The 22,247-nt window shown below is 39.8% G+C and overlaps 1 protein-coding gene across 8 annotated transcripts in view; it reads left to right on the forward strand.

Annotated features, from left to right (window-relative positions):
- Positions 1-1,687: 1,687 nt before the first annotated feature.
- The window catches only part of LOC148817514 (eukaryotic translation initiation factor 4 gamma 3-like), a 68,341-nt gene continuing 47,781 nt past the window's right edge, over positions 1,688-22,247 (forward strand). For 5 of the 8 annotated variants that reach the window (XM_088938351.1, XM_088938352.1, XM_088938353.1 and 2 more), the window contains exons 1-2: positions 2,025-2,277; positions 20,319-20,391. In XM_088938351.1, the coding sequence (XP_088794477.1) occupies positions 2,114-2,277; positions 20,319-20,391 (237 nt within the window). In that variant the 5' untranslated portion in view covers positions 2,025-2,113. Of the gene's footprint in view, positions 2,278-2,408; positions 2,458-20,318; positions 20,392-22,247 lie in introns of those variants that run through there. The other 3 variants (XM_088938356.1, XM_088938357.1, XM_088938358.1) reach the window with 2 other exon arrangements.

Here is a 22,247-nt window from a genome sequence, read left to right on the forward strand (position 1 = left end):
TACATTTGTGTTCATGATTTCAAGTCTGACAGCAGTTGCGCTGTTTGGGATGATGGGAGTAATAGGTGATATTGATGGTGAAATGACTGGAAGGGGAGAGGGTCATTATTAAGCAAGTACTATACAGATTTAACACTGAATCTGTTTGGAGTACTGAAATCAGGAGCAGGGGACGTCCATTAAAATTCAGTGGCAAAACTGGATTAATAAAGGCATTGTTCTTTGGAGTGCAGGTGATTAAACCAACTGCAAAACTGTGGGGCTTAATAAAAAAAAGAAGCCTTTGAACTACTCGATAAGTTGCTTGGATCTGTAAGTGACTGGCAATCAGAGGTACAAACCATTACTCTCTGAAGTGTTTTTTTGTTCTTTTCGCTTTCTGTACAGCACACTGTTACAGTACCTTCTGGTGACCCATGCCTTCTCCTCTGTAGAGTGCTGTTTATTACATATTCAGCTCCAATCAGTTCCTGAGCAAACAATATTAGTCTTCTTATGTCTAATTTTTATGGTTCGTTCTACAAGAAACCCAGTACCTTCGTTTGTGGTAAAGACTAAGACTCCCGCAGCGCTGGGATTTAGTTCCAGAAATTCCTGTCTATGTGGAGTTTGCATGTTCTCCCATGTTAACTATAGGTGCTCCGGTTTCCTCTCTCAGTCCAAAGATGTACTGGTAGGTTAATTGGTTCAAGGGGAAAAAGGACCCTTTTGCGAGTGTGTGCAGGTTTGTGTCTGTCTGTCTGGGGATGAACTGGTGACCTATCCATGAGGGCGCCCTGCCTGCTGGGATAAACTCTGGCTCCCTTGTGACCCTGTACTGGATAAAGCTGTTTAGAATAGATGGAAGATTGTGGTATAGGAGACTAGGACATTTTTTAAAAATCCAATACACTGCTAAAAAAAATAAATCCTAAAAATCATACACCATACATGCATATAAAGTGCGTATGTACATGAAGCGTTTTACATTTGGACTAAGTCAAGGTATTTAGAAAAGGAAGTAATACTTTATTTGAAACATCCAAGTAAACATAAGGCGGTCTTTAAGCAATGCCTTTGCAGGGGCGGTACTTCACAGGACAGACGCTAGATGTCACTAAGATCCTTAATTATTTTAGTTTTAAAAAGGACGATTAAGGACACGGTTACACTCTCAAAAGGACTGTTGGATTTTAAGAAAATTCCGCCACCTCATTCACCTTGATTAAAAAAAAAGTGAGAATAATTTCCCGAGTACATACTCAGTGCATTATCAATCTTTTTCAGTTGTTGTGTATCTACTTACGTTAATACTTTTGGTTCCGTGAACCATCCACTCAAATTCTAGAAGGCTGGTAAAATCGTGAACGTTTCTTCAACGTTGTATAACTGCTATTGATTTATTGAGCATTGCTTAAATCATTTTCTCTTATCAGAGGCAACAGCGCTTCTAGCATTTATTAATCACAGTTGTGAAACGGGCATGATACATGTACATAAATAACCTTCTCGAGCACAAACAGCGCGCTTTTTACACCCTGTCAATTGGGATTTCCAGAACGACAATTTCCGTAAGTAGCCGGAGTTAAAAATCCCCAAACTTCGTTGGCGAAGGGAGTCGAAGATACCCGAATGTTGACGTCACCCCCGTTGGGGGGGGGAGCAGCCGAGCATTTCCGGAAGCAGCCGACGTTTTCCGAACCTGTCCGTCCTGCCGGACTGCTGGAGGCGGCCGCAGCGCCATGTTGAGCGAAATCTCCCTTCTCACTGAAAAAGGACTTTTAAAATAACAATTACTGAGCAAGAAACATTAAGTAACTGAAGAAGGAAAAACCGGCGACATCCCTCTGGGAAGCAGAACCGAACCGGAATCGAGGAAGCCCCGGTCGGGGAGGGGGAAAGAAACCCCCCCGCCGTCCCCATGAAGATAAAACCCCAATAAAAGCGACTCTTTCCATTAAAAAGGCATTTTTTTTTGTACTGTCCCAGTACAGCACAGGGATTAAGGGCCTGGTCCGGGGGGAAATCTGTCGCTGTACTTTTTTTTTTATATGTGTACAATATATTTTTTACACCTCTGTATTAATATCTATTATTGCCTACATATATTTTTCTTTTGTTGAATTTTTTTGCGATGAGTTTGCCGCCGAAAGCGGTACCGAAATCAGCCGCTGCCGCAGGAAGTGGACCCGGAACCGGGCCGTCTCCGCCGAGCCAACTGCGGACTCTCCCGACCTCCGTGCCGTTACCGGGAGCCCCGGCCGCCCCGCAGCCGCCCGCCGCGCCGCCGCCGCCGCAGTATCCTTCGCCCGGCCGTGTCGCCCCCGGCCCCCCCGGGCCCGGGAGAGGGGTCGGAAGGGGGGGGTTCAGTGAGGGTGCCCACATAGCAACCAGAAACATTCCTGCTCCGGAGAGCAGTGTCTCGGGGCATTCGTGCTCCGGCGAGGGGGGTAGAGGCTGGGGTTGGGGCCGGCGACGGTAAGTCCAGTAACGCCGAGCTTTGTTCGTGAACTTGACAGGTCCGGTCTGCGTTCCCCGGAACGTCAAGTTTTGTGTTGTGTGTGTCTTGTGTTTTTTTTTTTTCCCTCCCACCCCGTTTTAGTAAAAGACAACGGGTGGGATAGGTTAACCCGGGTGTGCGGCGCAGCTGCGTTGTTTTTTTTGGGGGGGGAGGGAGGCACAACGACCCCCGGGCGCAGTTGTCAAGATTTTACATTTATTCCGTCTGCGTGGGGCCTGGCTCTTGTCAGTATTTTTTTTACCCACCCTCCTCTCTCTCTCTCTCTCTCGCTCTCTCGGCAAACGGTTTGCGGCAAAGACAGCCGTTGTTTCGTGGGCCTGTGCCGTGTTAGGTACCAAACGAGGTGAAAATGCATTGATCGGCTGAACTCGGGAGCGATAAGATTAACGCTGGACTTGATTTGATTTGATTTTTTTTTTTGGGGGGGGGGGCGGGGAGCAGGGTGAGTTAACCGGCTCCCTAGTGTCTTGCCTGTGACGCGCAGGTCCGACCCCGTAATACCGGCGAAGCGGTGAATTGGCTGCAACACTGTGTTGTGTTTACATATGCCCAGCCGGTGTGTGCGCCAGGCGGCTCTGTGAAGGCAGCATTGCGAGACACTGTTGCACAAAGGGATCGCAGCAGCCTGCTGCACCCAGTAAACCGGATGTATTCTTTTCGCTGTAACTACAGGTAAGATCACTTTTATTCCCGTGATTCGAGGTGTAGATGTGGGGCTGGACGGTAGCGGGGCGTGAAGCAGAGGTGCTGACAGCCACCACCCCCCCCTCCCCTCCCCTCCCCTCCCCTCCCCCGAGGCCGGGTTTGCATGGAGAGCAGGGCGGACAGGTGCCGGCTGCCCGCTTTGGTTTAATGGATGCTGCGTCAACGGGGATGCGAGGGTGTAGCCTGCCCCCTTCAAACTCATGGTCAGTGCTGTCAGAGGGCGATCTGAGCGATGCCAAGTCGTACCCCTGCTTTGGGAAGTAAAGAGGCGAGAGTCTGGGGGAGAGAGAGGTGGGACTATGGCTCTGTGAGCAATGGCAGGATGGCTTTAGGTGTTGTGGAAAGATATCCCTTAGGGTCTTTGTTTTTTGGCTTTCAGGGAGTCTGGTCCTTGGAGGCCCTTTGGTCTATTTCAAGGGAAATCGGACATTTTTGCAGCTAACTCCACCACATTTGGAAAGTATGTCTGCTTTTTACAACACCCTCATAACATTCCCGACAGACTGAGGATCCGCAGTGTGTATTGTAACAGCAGACGTGTATAAAGGGCTTAAAGCTTTTGTATTTCATTGCGTGCTTTTTGCGTTGTTTGTATAGGATGAGCGTGTCTGAATGCGTGCCTTTTGACTGCATGGCTTCATAATGGCTTTGTTCCATTTGTCGTTTTTATCCGTTTTACATCAAGTCCCCAGAGCTGCGTTGGTGCCCCTCCTGCATTGTTAGGTTGCCTCCCCAGCCTCAGAGAGAATGGCGAGACCTCAGGTACTAACCGCTGTTGGAAGGGGAGGGTGAAGACTGAGAAACAGCCTGCGATTAAATAAAGATGACATAGCTGGTGGAAGGACTCGGAACCTGCTCAGTTGGTGATGGTCAGGTTTAGAAATGCTAGTTTCCTTGGACTTCGCTTGTGCCACTTGTGCAGTTTTGAGTTCCACCTTTGAATATGGAGGTGCTCTTTTTGCCCTGTTAGGTTCACTATCCATAATTGTAGTTTTGCATAGTGTTTGTATGTTTCTGCCTGTGTGTCTGCGTAGGTTTCCAACTAGTGCTTCAGTTTCCTCCACGGGCCAGAGACATAGTGGTAGATTATTTGGCTTCTGGGAAAATTGGCCCTGGTGTGAGTGTGTGCGTGTGCCTGGCGATGGACTGGCGTCCCGTCCAGGGTGTACCCCGCCTTGCGCCTGCTGTTCGCATTGATGGGCTCCTGTTCCCCGTGACCTTGAACGGGATGGAGTGGTTTGAAGCTGGATGGATAAATCTTAAAGCTGCTATAGCGGTTGCTGGATATTTGTATTGTAAGGGGTGATCTCCAATGGACTGGTCAGCCTCCCCCTGTTCCCTGATGACTATTAATATTCTCACATGGTACCTCAGTTTCGAACAGTTATGTGAACCTAAGGACACAAGACAGGTTATAGATTAGACGTTGGTAGTTAGTGGCTAATTGATCTGAGATTCTTGTCTAGCCGTTTTGTGAAAGAAGTCTCAGTATTGGCTTTAACAGCAACATGCCCGGGTGTGTTGTTCCATTCCCTGGCAACCATTTGTGTAAAGAACTGCTTCCTGTTATTGGTTTTAAATGCACTTTACATAGTTTCCATTTGTACCCTCTGATGTGATGCGTCTTTCACTGTTTATTCTGAAAAATTCCACTAGCTTGATTTTGTCAGTTCCTTTGAAGACTTTGAATACGTGGGTCAGGCCGCTGCTGTTTTCTGTTCAAGAATAAAAAGGTTTAGCTTTCTCAGCTTGTGTAGTGTATACAGTAGTTTAATATACATGGACATGCACTTCAAGTCAGTATACTACAAAGTGTTATTTTTTGGCATGACTCATAACAGTAAATTGTTAGTTTTGCTTTTATTTTGCTGAAGTTTTGTTAATGAGGAAAAATCATTCTCCCTTTATTATTTCCCAGATTCTTCTAAAATATGGTCCACCTTTAATTTCTTCTTATATCATAGGTTTCAATGCAGTCCTGTGGGGTTAGATGCTGCTTTATTAATCTAACATTTTTCATTGACATTTTCCACCGAATATGTTAGTACTGCAGTGAGTCATTCAGGACAAGTTGCAGTCATAAGCTCAGTTTCTTTCCCATGCATGGTTGCCTATTTTAATCCAGTACAGTGTGCCACATACTCTCCACAGAGCTCGCTCTCTCTCTCTCTCTGCACCTAGAGTTTAGTGTGGCTGGTACAACCCCTTTTCAGGTTAAACAGGGTGATAATGTTCTCATGTTGATAGTTCCCTGGGAGTGCTAGGTACATGTTTGTGCCAGATTGCCAATTGTATTAACCACTTATTGAATCTAAGAACAGGGTGGTTAGGAGCTCACAAGCTCTTCAAAAGTCAAAGATTAATGTAAGCATTAATTAGTCATTTTTGTAAGCAATTCATAATGCAAGTAGCTTTTCATATGCCCTGAAGTACTTATCATCATTTTCTTAATCCTGTTTTTGGAAAGTCTAATGAAAATAAAATGTGATGCACAGGACTAAACAAGGTTCTGGAATATTGATAAATCATTTCTTTGGATTGATGAGTACAATACTCACACCACAGGTACATAGAATGTAGCTAAGCCTGCATATTTTTTTCTTTTCATTTATTTTACCTTGCAATGTAGTACTCTAGATTACTATTTTTAATTATACTGCACTGTTTTGTGAAGTGATTTATAAATACAGAATAACATAAGCACTTGTGCACCTGCACCTACTTTCGCTCACTAAAGCGAAAAATAATTCTTTATCCCACGTGGTAAAATAAAAGTGGGATCTGAAGTTTTTAGTGCTGAGAATTATCAATGGATCATATTGCCCATTTTGTAGAAAGAAGTGAGCTTACAAGATGATGCCACAAAATATCCTAACAAAAGTCTTAATTTATTCAACATGAGACACAAAGTGTACATTTTGTGCTGACTGTTTTACATCTACGCTGTGCTGGCTGAGTCAGAGTTACTGATCCAGTTCCCGTTTTGTGATGGCAGTCCTCTGTTTGAATGCAGAAAAGCCTCTTTCCTTTACATTGGAGAGTAATTTCCATATTATAGTGGCTCATAGAATGGCTTTCAGTCTTCATTGATATTCTAGAGCAGTGTGATTAGTAGTGCCTCTCTTTAATTTTAGTGGTGCTGTGCAAAAATGAAGTTTACAAGGCTGTAAAACGATCCTTGAGCAAACAATTTATCACAAAAGAAAAACGCTGTATGTCAATTGATTATAGAAATGCTTGTAGAGGAAGGCTGACAAAAAAAAACGTGAGTATTTTTGTTGACGACTTTCTATTCTGCCTCTAGCCACTTTACTCGTAATCCTCATAAAATGTTCCAGATTGTATTCCTTACTGCACTAACACAACCCTTTGCACTTTTACTCGTAATTTAGACCAGAATTGCAAAGCAATCCCTGGGCAGCAGTGACAACAAGCTTGGACAGCGACTGTGGACAACAGGCTTGAATTATGACAACTGCATAGTATTGTGGAGGATGTTGTTGTGCCTATCTCCAATCCAGACTTGGTGTGGGTGAAAGTGTTGATTGAGCTGTAATGTCTCATGCAGGTGTCATTTATATAAACTTCTAGTTATATACAACAGTGATTCCCAGCCCTGGTCCTGAAAGACTGCTGTCTGCTGGCTTTTGTTCCATTTGAGGTCTGAATCACTGGTACTAGTTGGTGCCTTTAATTGCTTGCATGTTTAGACTGTTGGCTTACTAGTGTTTACTTTCAGGCCTGAGAAGACACACTGGTCCCACAGGACTAGGATTGGGAACCACTGACCTAAAACACAAGGACAAATATTATTTAAAGTTTGACCAATGAGTCTACAGTTGCAGAGCTGAGGATATGTTACTTGAATTCTTACATTCAGACCTCATCTGTGCATGGGAAATGATAAAGGCTGTAGGTTGTATCGTACTTTATACACTATGTTGGAACTGACTTTCGTAGTCCAACCAGCCTGCATCTCAGTGATGCCCGAGACTAATTACAGACACGCAAGCATCCCCTTAGTGGTATATTCTCTGGCTGACAGCATCTTTCTGCTGTGTGATTCAGGTTGTGTGTGAGCTGACGAACAGACAGATGCACCTCAACCTGACACCACTGCCCCAAGTCCCACAAGTGCCCCGCCTATTAAGACAAGTCAACAATAGTGACTCAGGAGTGTTATGCTTAAAAATAACCAACAGAAGTAAAAGTTGGATAACAAAAGCAATAATAATGAGCTGTCTCAAATTCTTGGTGATATTACGGTGACTTAATTCGAACATTCGTTGTTTTTAAAAAAAGTGGTTTACCCTTTGCGTGCAATCCCTGTTTCCTATTTTACAGGCACTTAATTTGTGTGCTCTATTGTAATTCTTCTGTTGAACTGGCAGCAGTGATTTGTTCATGAGCCAAGTCAGTCCTGCTGTGTTGAGCAGCTGGTAGCAAGTGAATGCAATTGATAGTTTCATTTTGTTGGCTTAGGTTTCTGTAACATGTATATGCTCACAGGAGTATTCCAAATATATGGTGGAGAATGCATATGTACTTGTGTAGATGTATATTTGTTTACATAATTTTTTAATTTCATATGAACTTCTGTGCTTCAGAACCTTCTTCAAATGAGCGTGTGCAATATTAGAACACTTCAGAGGTTTGTCTGAATTACCAGGAACATAAATACTACTGAAACTTCATCTAGCATCTGTTCTCTGTGTATATGAAGCCAAGACGGTCATCCATAAAATATAGGTCCTTCAGTTTTGTACTTCTTGGATTTATTTCCCTGGGCGTATGAGCTGCACAAGGAATTTGTCATATATGTTTGGGCCTGTGCAAACTGGTGGCCAAACAGCCATGATCTCTCTTTGCTTCTTTCCTTGGAAAAGCTTGGAGCATGCAGGCAAATTCTCAGCAGGCCTGTGCACCAGGTGCCGTCCTAGTCTGAACAGCCCAGGCAGGCCACATCTGGCTTTCCACAGTCCATGATGGGCCGTTCCTGCCGTTCACAGCACAGTTGATACAATTGCTATATGGTGATTAAGTGCTCGACGGTGTTCTGACACGCAGAATAAATCATTCTTTCTGCTGTTAATGCTCGGTATGCTCTGTAGCTCCGTGCTGTAGCAGGCCATAGCCACGTGTCCATTGCTTCCTCATCATTTGCGATTTTGTGGCCTTTTTGGGTGGTCCCCTTTGGTTTCTTTATACACAGCAGAAGAGAAAAGAGGCCAAATATTTTATTTTTTTCCCCCATGAGTTAAAAATAAAAAAAGTGGCTGTGTTGCATGAAGTCCAGGATTATTGAGTAAAAAGACAATCAGTGAGACTCCAGTGAAACAATTCTGAAGATGTATGGAATTCAGGAATGTTCTTGAACTGTATCACAAAGACACTGTAACCTTGCACTTCAACTTTAACCAATGTAGGGAAAGGAAAGGTTTTTTAGAGTAATTTATAGTACAGTACTCAAATGTGCTGTCAACGTGTTTTTTTGTTCTTATAAGGATATTTATTTTAAATGTTTTGTAGTGATGATTTTTTCTGATGTTGTTTCAATTCTTTCTATTTATAGTACTTTCGGTTTAAACATTGCTTTCATAAAGTGTTTTAAAACCTGAATTAATTCCATTCGGTTTTCCAAAATATATTTGTCATTATTCTTTGAGTATGTCATATCTGTGAGTACAAGATGAGAAGTTATGATTGTAATTGAAATTAATTAATTACACAGCGTAACTACAGTTAAACCTTGGCACAACTGAAGTACAGAATAATGAAGTTGTAACCCCTAATATTTTTTGCTGTTTGTCAGATTTGTTAATGAGAAGACCTTAATACAGCAGTAGAGAAACTAAAAGATGGGTTGTACTTTTGGGATTTTAATTTTAAATGAAATCACCTAATAAGGTGGTTTGTTAGTTTTTCAATAAACATTTTTATACATCTTAATTTGAATACTAAGTGAGCTTTTAAAGTACCTAATGCTTTAATATTTATCTTTGTGTGTTGGATTGCTAGCCTGTTAATGAGAGAAAAACCGAAAGCACCCTCTTGGGTCCTACTGAGTATTCACCAAAGGCCGATAATACACTTTGCTGCAGATCTGTCCTTTGTAACCCCTGGTATGTTTGAAGTGTAAAAATGATAGTTTATCATCATGAAATAGTGTTTAATATTAAAAAAAGTTCAAGTCTGAAAACCAGCATGGACCTGCATCTTTATTTGATAATGTGATGTGCTGGTAGATCGCCACAGCACTAGGGACTTGAGATACAACAAAACTATTGTTAACCCCCAACTTGGAATTAGATGTGGAGGAGGTCGGGAAACCACAAAGGAGGCTTTCTGTAGGGTTGTATAATGCATGATCAAGACTTATAAACTTTCTGCAGTAGAGGTTACTGCACTTTTCAGTCTGAGCTAACCTCTTGTTACTGTTCCAATCGAAGGATCCTTATATCCAGCATTAACATAAGCTAGAGAGTGCGCTTATCTTAGCTGAACAGTTTGACATTTTAGAGTTGCCCCTGAGGTTGATCATAGTTTTCTTGGCCACTGTACCAGTTTGACAGTTTTAAGATAAAAAATCATCCAAACCTTTTGTGCTGGTTATTGATAACCCACTTTTCCCACACTGTAGAGAAATATTTTCTGACTCTGAACATTGAACTACAATTTGATTTTTGCTTAACAGGAAAGGGGATTCCCCATTTTATTTTACAATAAATGATGTTGCATTGTTTTCCTTATTTCCCGATAACCTTGTTTTTTTAAGGAAGTTAATGCTTTATATTTGTTGAAAAAATGCCAATATTCTTCATCATCTGTATTAAACATGGCATATTGGAGGCAGTATGGATATTTGGATTGATCTGGATATCCCTGAATCCCCAAGTAACATTTACAGTGTAGAGAGATTAGTTTAATATGGGCTTGTACAGTATGAATACAGCAACTTCAGTAAGTAGCTGTACCACTGGTTTAAAAATACATCTCACTTTTTGGAGTCTTAGTATATTAAATGTAGGGTGTATCTCCTTTATATCTCAAAGGATATAATCTGCAAAATGCCCTAGGCACATTTTCTTACAGTACATATTAATGATGTCAGTTAAGCGGTAGAGGTGCTGTCAATAACTGTGGCTTACAGGCTAAAATCAAAGTATTGATTGAAGACATACCTTCTCAATTTTAGTTTGAGAATGCGTGAGCAGCATACATTAGCTTGCACATTATAGGGAAAAAAGTCCTTCAAAGATATCCAAACAAAGAATAACTAAAATTAACGTTCCTTTTGAAATATTTGACTGTATACAGTTGCTACTGCAATCAACAGAAATTTGAACCTATTACATTTTTTGTTTTTATATACATATTCTATAAATGTTATTTTAAGTAGTAATTTTCATAAAAAAACATTCTGAACTTTCAAACATAAAAAATGAAAGCCTCTGTAAATTCTTCACTTTTTATAGCCACATCTTTTCATTGTTTTGCTGCTCTCTCTAATGTTGGATTAGTAGTATGCTGTGTCTAGCTGTGATCCTCTGAAGTTTGGGGTTCGATAGTGCAAAATGTCTGCTCAGCCTTATGTTTTTCTACTTCTATGTGCCTTCAGTTGTTCAGAAACATTACAGCCAGATTTTGAAACCTGATAAGAGTAGTGATCCAAGATGTCTCAGATAGAATTACTGGAAATTTTGGCCATGTTTTTGTTTTGCTCATTTTTCCAGCTCTCTGATAAGAGGAACTCATGGAGTAACAGGGTGTGAGCTGGAAGGTCTCACATACAGTATATAACCTCCTTCCAGTGAGAAACACGTTTTTGCACCACGTCAGATCAAAGTGATCATCTTGCAAAGTTTTGTGTATGATTAGTTAGTTGTTATCTAATAATTTTATATTGAATTATTGAAGAATATGATGCTCTTATAAAATATATAAAAAACATATAGGTGGATCTCAGATTATATAATGTGAAACTAGGTTCCAACTAACTGTTACAATAAACATTTGATCTGTTCTTGATCTTAAATACAACATACTGTCAAAGAATTGAAATGCTTTAAAAGCAAACTTTTTAACAACAGTATGAACAGAATTGTCCTTAAGGATTCTACTGCCTGTTGTAAACAAATATATAAGAAAAGGTCACTGAAAAATAAACTTTTGGGATGCTTCAGTCCTGCTTTGGGGTGATCATATGAACTTGAAACTTATTTCAGATATTGCTTGAAGATTATGTGGGCCTTTGGTTATGTTAGCAAGTCCTATCTCACAGATAAAACAAAGTACTTTGCTATTTGCCCTGTCATGTTCTCCAAATCAAAGCAGCCAAGATATTAGTTAAGCAAATCTAACAATCAGCACAAGCAGTGGTTAGTGTTAGATTACATTATACTTGTTTTCTTGCTGCAGTAGGTTGCTTCAGCTTGTTTTGTGCCATAGTAACAATACTTTATTCAGCATTTTACTTATTCCAATGGAAGCAGTGTCCATATAGAGTACCACGCTACAATACAAGGCACAGTGTTCTGGTCCCAGCAGTATCAATTCATTGTTCAACAGTCTGCTGCTTCCTGCACTAAAACAAATACAATAGGGGAAATTCATTCAATCCATTGACTGCAGGGTGTCCCTAGCACTAGGCAGTATTAAAGGAAAGAAAAGCCCATTCAGATTAAAGAGCCATTTTTGTTCTTTAAAAAATATTTAATCAGAAACTAGTATTTTAGTTGTTCTTATGACAATCTTTTTTTTTTCCCCAAATCTTTCTTATTATTGCTCTAATTTTCCCTTGAAATCCCTTGAGGCTTTTCCTGTGGTCTTGTTCATTCTATTCAGATGTCAGCAGAGAGGTTTCCTCATTTCTCTCCATGTTGTGAATGTGCTGAGCATGCTTTTTGCACATTAAATTAGATGTAATGTGAAGATCCTTTGTGGATCTGATATACAGTTTAAATGTAATCTTTTGTTGACTCTTAAGAAAATGCAGTGTCATTTAAAGGTAATTGATTTTTTAAGGATTTGTTCTCTTACTGCTTTAGTTGTTCACAAGAGTTTAGATCAGATGCAAGATTTTAATGTTAGCTAGGAAACCTATAGGAAACCTCTGCCAAGCTGTCTTCAGCAATCCAGCTTTCAGAATCAATGGTAGCTGAGGCAGCTCCTTTTAATAATTCTTATCGGTTAATTCTGCCATCACCAGGGACCCCAAAATTAATTAATTGCTGCTCAATTAAAATGTCTGCCAGATGAGTATCCGATTTTAACAAGAACACAATTATTTTTTCCTCCCTGTAAAAATATGAGTGCTGTTGAATTGTCCTCATGCTGCTACTGTGAAACACACTAATAAGGGGTCAGCTGTGGAACCGTTGTCTCTTAGCATTCCAGGCATGGTGCAGATTTGTTTCCTCAACTCTCAGTTCAGTGATTGAAATCACAATGAATATGATGTATTTATCCAGTTAGGGAGGTTTTTGAGTGTTTTTGAGCACATGTACTTGGATTGTTACATATCATTGCCATCATTTGTGTAAATGTAGTGTTGTGCTAAAGAAGGAACAAGTAACTTTGACCTGCTTGTGTTTACCTGGCTCTTATTGCATCATGTATAGAAGAAATGTGGAATAGTGTACAAAAGTAGCCTGTACACAGATGCTCATGCACTTGGGCTTCTTAGTTCGTTTGCATACATTTGGTAATTATTGGAATAGGTGTCCTTTGCTGTTGGAGAGAAAAAAAAAAAAGCCCCCTAGCAATCATAATCTTCTGTGACTAATTAGCTGCTTTCTCAATATTAGTGCTTGTTCCAATTAAAGGCAGGTGTTATTCTCATGCTAGTACTCCAGACACCCTGAGAAAGGGGTTAGACTAGCGAGCACTAAGTGAGACACCAGGGTTTTGTTCAGCTGTGGGTTTACATTGCCGAAAGCTTGTATCTGTAGCTGTCTTTGGAGAATCTAGTAGCCTTGTCTGAATTTCTTTTCCTCTTCTCCTCCCTGGTTGCCGGTGAGGTTAAGGACCTGGCTGTCACATGCCTTGTGCTTTCTCCAGCTATCTTTCCCAGTGGGTGGAATTCCCAGCCAAGGGATGTTCCCTCGGCCAGAAGGGGTGGGGGTGGGGAATCTAGTTCTCCTGGTTGCCCGGGTAACGGGCAATGTATGTGGCTGCCGCTGTGCTCTGTAGACAATGGCAGCGCTGCTTAAGATGCAGGGCGGCAGTCGGAGGTGGCGCTTTCCCAAGCCTGCCGACAATACCCAGGGTCAGGATAACGGAGATGCAGGCAACAACTTCATCTTGCTGTCCGGTTGAAGGAGGAACTGAAGATTCTCATTTTTAACCCATCCTGTGCTGCCGTTAATGAGGCTGCTTTGTTGTGGTGTGTGTGTTCTGTACTTCTATGTACCCACCCCTCCCATCACCTCTCAAGAGCATTATCCGTCCTTTGCATTTTCCCCCTACTAGCTGTCAGCCTTCTTGGGGAGGTGGTTCTGTACAGTCATGTATAAGGAGAATACATTTAATGTGGATGCAACTGGTTGTTGTGTGCTGCCATATTTAAACAGTTTTTCCATGTGGAACTGCTCAATTCTATGTTTTTGTAACAGGTAATGGAAACACCAAACTTCCAGTCCATTGTAAAGCACAAGGGCTTCGTGTATTTGTATTATACTTTTTTAGATCTATGAATCCACAGTGGAGAGGGCATTTCCCTTATCCATCCTTGCCTGAAGGGTTACATTTCTCTTCGTCTGTAGTGTAAAACGTGCCTGTAAGAAATTAGTGCTCTCATGCTACAATCTTGAACAAATTAGTTCTATCTTTAATTTATTTGTTGTAGCCAGATGTGTATGCTTTAATTGGCTAATAAACCAACAAAGGTGATTCTGTCAAGTATCTGATTATTAGGGGAAAGGATTTCATTGGCACAGTTCTAAGGAAGCTGTAGCCGGGGAAACAATGAAAATGTCCAGCACAAAATATCTTTGCACATGTGTGAAATACAGACTTGGCGAGTAGTGTACATTAGGTATCGGGTTCCAGCTCTGGAAACGAGGCAGTGCACAGTTTTCTTGCAAGCTCAGGCATTGCTGAATCTCATCAAGCATCCTCTGCTTCTGTGGCAACTAGGTATGTCCTGTTCAGCAGTCTGTCGGAGAGAACTGCAGTATTAGTCGTCAGGAGAAGGCACCCTTCGTCAAGATCTCATGGTTTTCAAGTAATCTTTTTTGCTGTTTCTGGTCATGTACAGCTGTAATAAACATCAGGCTGTCTTAGGTTACAAGAGCCAACTATGTATTTTATTATGAATTTGCTCACACACAGATGAGCACTTTTCTTGTGGTCCAGAAATTGCATTATTGATCTAACAGAGTCTACTATTTGTACTTTCGCCTCAGGTAAAATGTGAGGGCTAAAGTGAACATTGCACTTGCTTGTTTTATAGGGATATGAATTTTATTTGTTTTTAACCTTAGTAAATGTGGTGATTGCATAAAAACTATCTGTTTGAAGTCGAAACAAAGGTGAGTTTGGTGACAGCATAATCAATATGTAATGATCATTGTTCAAAAGTTAAGAAATGTGTTGGTCTTCTCAGCATGTCTTGAGCCTTAATTCCGTTGATCATTCCAACATGGTTATCTGACAATGTGTAAATTGTTTCCAAAGATCCATAAGGTGTTAGAGAAAATGAGGAATCCCTCTTTATGCAATTAATGATATCTGGTTGTGGCTGAGTGGGAATCTTCCTGGTGTTCCAAGAAACTATAGCAGCTATTCTCACTATGATGAGCTTCTGGTAATACTGTATGCCTGTGAGCACCTCATGTCTCTGCAAACCCTGCTTTGTCATCTTTCCACACAGGGACTGACATGAGTTGTAGAAAACTGGACGAGGACTGACATTCATTTTCAACATTACTCTACGCTAGTCTGTCCTGTATGCTCTCTTCCTGCAGTGCATATAAGTGAGTTTTCTATGGGCTAATAATTGCGCAAGAATCCTAGAAGCCACAGGTTTTCTTCTCTGGGAGGCGTGTGTTTCCAGGGAGGGGAGAGTGGACCTTCACCAGATAACAAAGCCCTGACTGTTCCCCGTAGCGCCGGGGTAACAATGTGGTTCCTGCCCCTGCGGGCTCCGCGATGGGAGAAGCATCTCCGCAGTGCCGCACTTGTACAAGCCGTCCTTTCTCTCTTTCCTTGGTCTTGTAAGATGCCTGTCAAAGAGGAGGGCTGTAAGATCTAGGAGTTATTGTTTCTAAGTTAGAATAAACAAGAAACCTGAGGCCTCCTGGCTCCGGGCCCGGGTGGGGAGTGCGGTCTTGCAGTAGGGTCTCTTGCTCAGTTCTGGGAGTACAGCAGTACTCTGGCTGCCATTGCCCCGTGTGGCATAATTGAGAGGTAAACTGATCTTTAATATTCTGGGGGCATATTCCTGCTTATTTCGCAGAGGCCCTCGATCTGAATTTAGGATTTGTGATGTGTGAAAAGTAGGGGAAGCGACTCCTTACATCATTAAAAGTCACCTTAAATTATTACTTGCTCCTCCTTAAGACTAAGAGAACTTGTAAATTAATAGATTAATGTAAAATATTGCTCTGCATGATCTCTATATAACATAATTTAACCAATCACCTGCTTAATTTATTGGAGGTAGTTTCATCTTTTGAGACTGATAATTGTCATTACCTGTAAAACCTGCTGTATTGGAGTATTTGTCCCAAATGAAAGTGTGTTGTGCTCAAAAGCAGTTAATTGAATGCTAGATTATCCAGTTTAACGTTACTTTTGTATGACTAAGAGTTTAGGATTTCCAAATAGTCAGACTTGGTATATTATAATTTTGGCCTAGTTCACACCAGATTTGCTAGGCGAAATTATAGTGTAAGCATTCACATACAATTAAATACTTCTAACACTACAGATGTTTTTCAGACACCGGCATGTACATAGCAAAAGATCTGCTCTGTCTAAAACGGGAGAATTATTGCCTGTTGGAAAGGTGATGAGATTAATTATATTATGGACTTGCATTGCAGCACTAAATACAATTGCAGCTACATAGCATTTAATTACAAATCCCACACCTGTATGTATGCGTTTGCATTTTCAATAAATCTTTCAATAAATCTTGAGACACTTAGCTTAGTTGTGAAGATCTTCTAGATCTGCTTCCATCTGCAGTTATGACACAGACTTTGCTTATCCTTCCCCATGTACTCCAGTGTCGCATTACAGCTGCCATCCATTTCAACTCCAGTCTGGCGTATATCAAAGGTCATTTTGTTGTCACAGAAGAAAATATTATGGATGTGCTCCCTAGTAACTCTTCTGTGTCAGGATTTAACTGGCTTGTTCTACAAAGGACTTCACGTAGAGAAGGGTGCGACATCGAGAGACATTCCATGTTATTGGCAAGTTTGGGCACTTTTCCCTGGCTGTCAAATCAGATGTTTCTGGATGTCAAGAGAATCCTTTGAAAGTCCCAATTCTGAAATTATGATATCTGCCTCTGTACTGATGAATTTTGAGTTACAGTTACTTGTAGGTAGTTTTAAAACAGTTCATTTAAACCAAAGGTCTCCATCCCTTGTTCTAAAGAGTGCCAACTCTGCAGGTTTTATGGGTAGGCATTTAATCAAATTGTAAAGAATTTTACTGAAGTAAGTTTAGCATGTTATTTGTTAAATTAGGTAATTTAGATCATTTGGAGCAAAAATCCCTTGACATTCAGGGACTGGCTTTTCCTTAATTACTTGAACAGATTACTTGACTCACCTGTCAACAACTTACAAGTGTTCCCCATTTTTACTTAAAAATATAGTAACTGAGTTCTGGACCTTGATTATGAATATGTACATTATACAAGTTTTGGTTCATTCATTCTGTTACCAAATACTATTAAGTGTTTGCTACTGTACTGTAACACAATCATCGGGCTATTTTTTTGTTTGAAGTTACCTAATAGAATTTTCAAGCACAAGGCATGTCTTTAAAGAATAGGTGTAAAAATTATTATTTTTTAAATGTGAAAAAGCAGACGAAGAGTTGCTGACGTTATGACGGTGATATTATCTGTCACTCCTGTGAAGCGTATGCGGCTGTTGCTTTCAGTAAAAAAGTGACAATTGGAATATAACCTGTAATAACAGAGAATGTGTACTGTAATAACAGGGAATAACAGGGAATGCGTTAGTTACAGATGGGGGAAAACGCTTGCGTATAGTGTCAGGGCATTCATTAAGGTAGAGAGGGCAGTTAAGTTTTCTAAATGATTTTGCTTGGCCGTTGGTGAGTCTGGTAAAGTGTAATTTTTGTCCTTGCTCTGTTACTCGAGTAGCCACAGTTGTGAAGGTATTGCCAGGATCTTTAAATCATTAGTTACTACAGACTCAAAACAATGGCATTTCTGTTAAGTATAATAATTTTTATTAAAATTCATTAAAATTGTCTTTTGTTCTCTTCTCCTTCTTTTCCCCTTTTGTTTGCAGTGAGCAAGATTATCATTGCTATAAAGTAAAGCCAATTATTATTTATTGTAGTTCATTTATAAATCAGTCTCAAAAGGCATAGTTTATCTTCTGTTAAGTTGCTTTTGATTTTATAAGAGCTTCTAAGAACAGGCTGTATGTTATTATGACAAAACTGAACTGGTGTCTGTCATTATTCATTTACTGTAAGGGATATTAACAGTCCTATTCTCTGGAAACAGTTGTTCTCAAATATGCCCGCACAGCTCTGTGTGAACGGGGCATGCCCAAACAACGCTGGAGATTTTGTCTCGGTGTCATTAGCCAGTGCTGTGATTCTGTTTGGGGTTTTTAAAGAAGCATAGTTTTGGAGACTTTTTTTGTGGAGGGGGGTCTTGTTGGTACAGTGCCAGGCAGCAAGTAAAGTTCCACTGTGCCCAGAGAGAATGGGGGGGGGGGACGACAAAAGAAAACTTGTAAAAGCAGCTTGAAGAGAGAGTAAGGAGAGCTTCCATTTCCTTGAAATCATGTGACTTCACTTCGTCACCGCTTTGATTGCAGGCATGTTTACTGCTCAGGATTAGGTTATTGAAGTGCACCGGCTTCCCTGTTTTCTTTCAAGTATCGGAATCAAAGGGTTTTGGAAAGTGGCTGTTTTTTTACGATGTTGAATGTATTTTCCATATGTGGCTGTCAAGGCTTTTTAGAATCCATCAGTGTTTGTACAGTTATGCATATACTTCACACGTTAAAAAGAATCATCTGTGTTTTCCTTTTAATTTCATACTGAATGTCCTTTTGCTTCTGTAGTAGGTGATAGTTATTCTTGGCATGCCAAAATTTCCATCAGAAATTACAGCTGACAAGTTTTCGAAAGCGAGATAAAATGAAATAAATCAGTGCTAAAGTGTTTAATCAAAACCCTTCAAAAACAAGGAAAAAGGAGTTGAGCAAAATACTGATTTCCCTTTATTGTGCAACGCCTCGTAGTTCGTTTTGTAGCATTCTTTTTGGGAAGCTGTTTTTCTAAAACGCGGCACTGCATCATTACAGTGTTATAAAGTTAGTAGGGTCTCGGCTCCCATTTTAATCTGTATGCAATTTGACTCATTCCAGGTAAATAGTTTAGAGCACAGCGGACAACAGAAACTGAAAATTAAAATTAAACTTCATATGGTGAGCATAATAAGAAAAAACTCCATTGACATTTTAAAAGTTACAGATGGATGAGTTCGCCTCATATGAAATAAGCTTTACAGGATAAATTGCTGGACTTTTTTAAAGACAATGAATTGGACTTTTTTAACTTGATTGCTGTAGGAATGTCAACAGGGATATCTGGTCTGGTACTAAATTGCTAATATTAGCAGAGAAATTTAATAAATGCTTAAAAGATCAAGTTAGTTCTAACTAAAGTATGCATGTGATGCTTTAGGAAGAGGCATTAAACAGTATTCCATATACAGATCATGAAGCCTTAGAATATTTTGTAGAATATTTTCTAAAGTAGTATTGTATGCTTCTTGTAAAGTGTAAAACATATTCTTGGCTGATTTTGCTGCACTTTTAGATGTGCATATACCGAATGGTATTTTCTGGTATCTTTTTTATATTATTGTAAATTATTCCATAAATAAAGGTTTGATCACATTTGGACATTTATAAGAACACTATACACGCAAAATCTAAGCACTTCACAGCATTTTAATCTTTTAAAACTAATAAAACTGCTGTCCGTATATTAAATTGTATTGTTTTAGAGAACCTTTTGTGAACATGTGGTTACCCCACCTGTTCCTTTTCCAGAAGATGCATCTGTCCCATTGTGACTAAATTGAGATTCAACACAGGGATGATTTAAAGGTTAATAAATGAAAAAATGTCTGAAGTTATCAGTTAGTAGAGCAGCTCAACTAACATTTGTCAGTATTGGCTAAAACAAAAAGGAGCAAGCCTATAAACTGTAATAACTCCAAAAATGAAAACCCGCAACATTGATTATTTTTGTTGTTTATATGTTACAGTATTTAAATGCATTTAACCTGAAATGTGAACATAGGGTATTTAAAAGCCCATGTACTTGCACTGATTTTTTTTTAAAGTTAAAGCAAAGTTTAAATACAAGTGGGAAATGTTACAATCTCAGGTTTTGGACCGATAATTAGACGGATCAATATGATGCAAAGGAGCAAATTGAAAGGTCTGCAGTCCGAGAACCTCTGCATTCCAAAACTTCTCAGCCAAATGCAGCAGTTTGGCTTGTATTAGTGTGAAAAGATTGCAGAGCTTTCACAACTTCTGAATAATAGTGAAAAAATATTGATTTAGTGTAGATAAACACATTACATGGACTGATGTGCTAGGTTTCAGTACTATGTAGCATGAGAAATGAAGCTCTTATTTATCTGGAATGTTGCATGTGATGAAACATTACCCGTCACTACAGTTTTGCAATAAGAAGAGAGAGTCCCAGAGAGTGAGCTATTTATCCGTCTTGTTGTTTCTGTTAATTGTGAGTTATGTTTTGTGGCAGTTTAACCTGTTTAATTTGCAGTCCTAGCTATCGTCCTCTTATTCACCTGTTTTGCCTTAAGTTGACATTGTGCCAGAGTTTTCCTTAATATGTCGTGCCTCAGGATTTCCAGAGTACAGCCTCCGCTAGAGGATCGGATCTTCCCAGGACAGCCCGGAGTCACTGCTGTCTACAGTGTGAGTCTGACGTCTTTACATCCTGTTAAGACTTCTCCTTATTTATTCATTTACTAAAGTGTTTATTTAAGTGCATTTACAGTATAGATACTGTACTATACTATAAAGTATACTGATTCTACAGTATTTTATGCATTACCAGAACATTTTTATAATGACAAATAAACTATAATGTACCACTTCTTGGGATCAAAGAGATATTTCCAGGAGTATATTCCAGAAGAGCAGTATCATTTTGAAAGTGTTTTTTTTGTGAAAAACTTCCCGATACCTTTTTAGATTCTCACGAATAATTAGTCATCACTTAGTGTCAGCCGGCTGACTCTCCCTACCCTGCCTGTGACGTTCCAGGCTGCACTCAGTTACTGAAATATCTGCTGATGTCCACGGGCTGTGAAGGGGCAGTAGGTAAAAGCAGAGAACAGAAAATAGTTTAACATCTTTGATCCTTGCTTATAACTATTAATACCAATTACTAATACGACTTAGGTTTACCTGTTACCATTGACAACTAAGTTTCATGCCATAGTTTCAAGTATTTTTAGATTTTCATTTTTTTTTGGTCTGCTTCTAGTAAAATAGTTACACTTGAGTAGTGCTTGATTGTATTGAGTTCATCAAAAAAAAAAAGGTCAAGCATTTCCTTGATGTTATAATGGATTTCAAAGTATGCCACTTTTGCAAAAGTTCTGATTGAATTCCTATGAATTGGGATTTGTTCATGTAGTGAACTCATCATGGGATAGTCCCACATAATGGGATAGTAACCTGCCATTAAATTTTCTCAACACACAGATTTTGCCAGTCAGCACAGAATATAGTCCCATCTTGTATTGAAATATTCCAATGAGGTAGAAAACTACTCGTAGCACCAGTGCTCTTAAGTGCTTGATCTTGTCACCCACTCCCTGTGTGCTGTGCCCAAGAGTGTTTTATTGCTTCAGCCTCAAAGGGGATATGAGCTATTAATTGATTTATATATTTATTTCTGGTTGTTTAACCAGTGAAGAGGGCCGTTTTGCATCTCATTTCCTCCAGTTTCCTGGCAGAGAAATGCAGCAGTGCAGACTTACACATTGTATTACTCACCTTAAGGTTATGTTGAGCTATGAGTAAAGGATTAATGAAAACTGAATGTGGGAATAGAAGGTGTAGGTATGTGATGCAGTCTGCTTCATCACTAGGCTGAAGTTTAAGATTGGTGTTTTTTCTGTTATCCCTGTTGTTGCTGCCTATCCAGTTGCTCATTTTCTTCTTCTGTTTGAGCTTGTATTATTGGCCATGCCAATGAGCTATTTTAGACTGCACTAAAAGCTGTGCTGATTTGCTGATTTGTCTGGAATGTTATTTTTTTGGAGAATATGATTCTTGAAAATCTGAAGAGGGTGGCTTCTCAGACAAATTTTCGATTTTTTCCCGAGGTCTTTTGAAAAAGTCTTTGCATGAATTTGTAGAATAGCATGTAGCATAAACAGGGATTAATGCCGATAGTCTCACAAATGCACACGCCATATAACATAAATTGATGGATTATAGGAAGAAGCAGATTTAACCTGGCTTACATTTTAAATGTCCATTGATGAACATCTTTCCAGCAAAGAAAGTTCACTTGTAGTTGATTGTGGACCGATGTCTAATGGTGGTGTTCAAAGCATAAAGAATTATTGAAAAAGACATTATTCGTTACTGGGTAGCTAGAACAAAATGTTACATTTAGAGTATAACATGGAATGCTGTATTTTAGGAACATTTTAAATAAAACTATTGGAAAACTCGGGGGAGAGCAGTAAGTATTTTTTTTCCTTAAAACAGAGTGCCAGCTCCTTTGTCTTTATTCTTTGCCAGTAGGTTTAATT

This window comes from Atractosteus spatula, chromosome 20 (assembly GCF_055471065.1).
Source record: "Atractosteus spatula isolate fAtrSpa1 chromosome 20, fAtrSpa1.hap1, whole genome shotgun sequence".
In the NCBI taxonomy this organism is placed as follows: Eukaryota; Metazoa; Chordata; class Actinopteri; order Semionotiformes; family Lepisosteidae; genus Atractosteus; species Atractosteus spatula.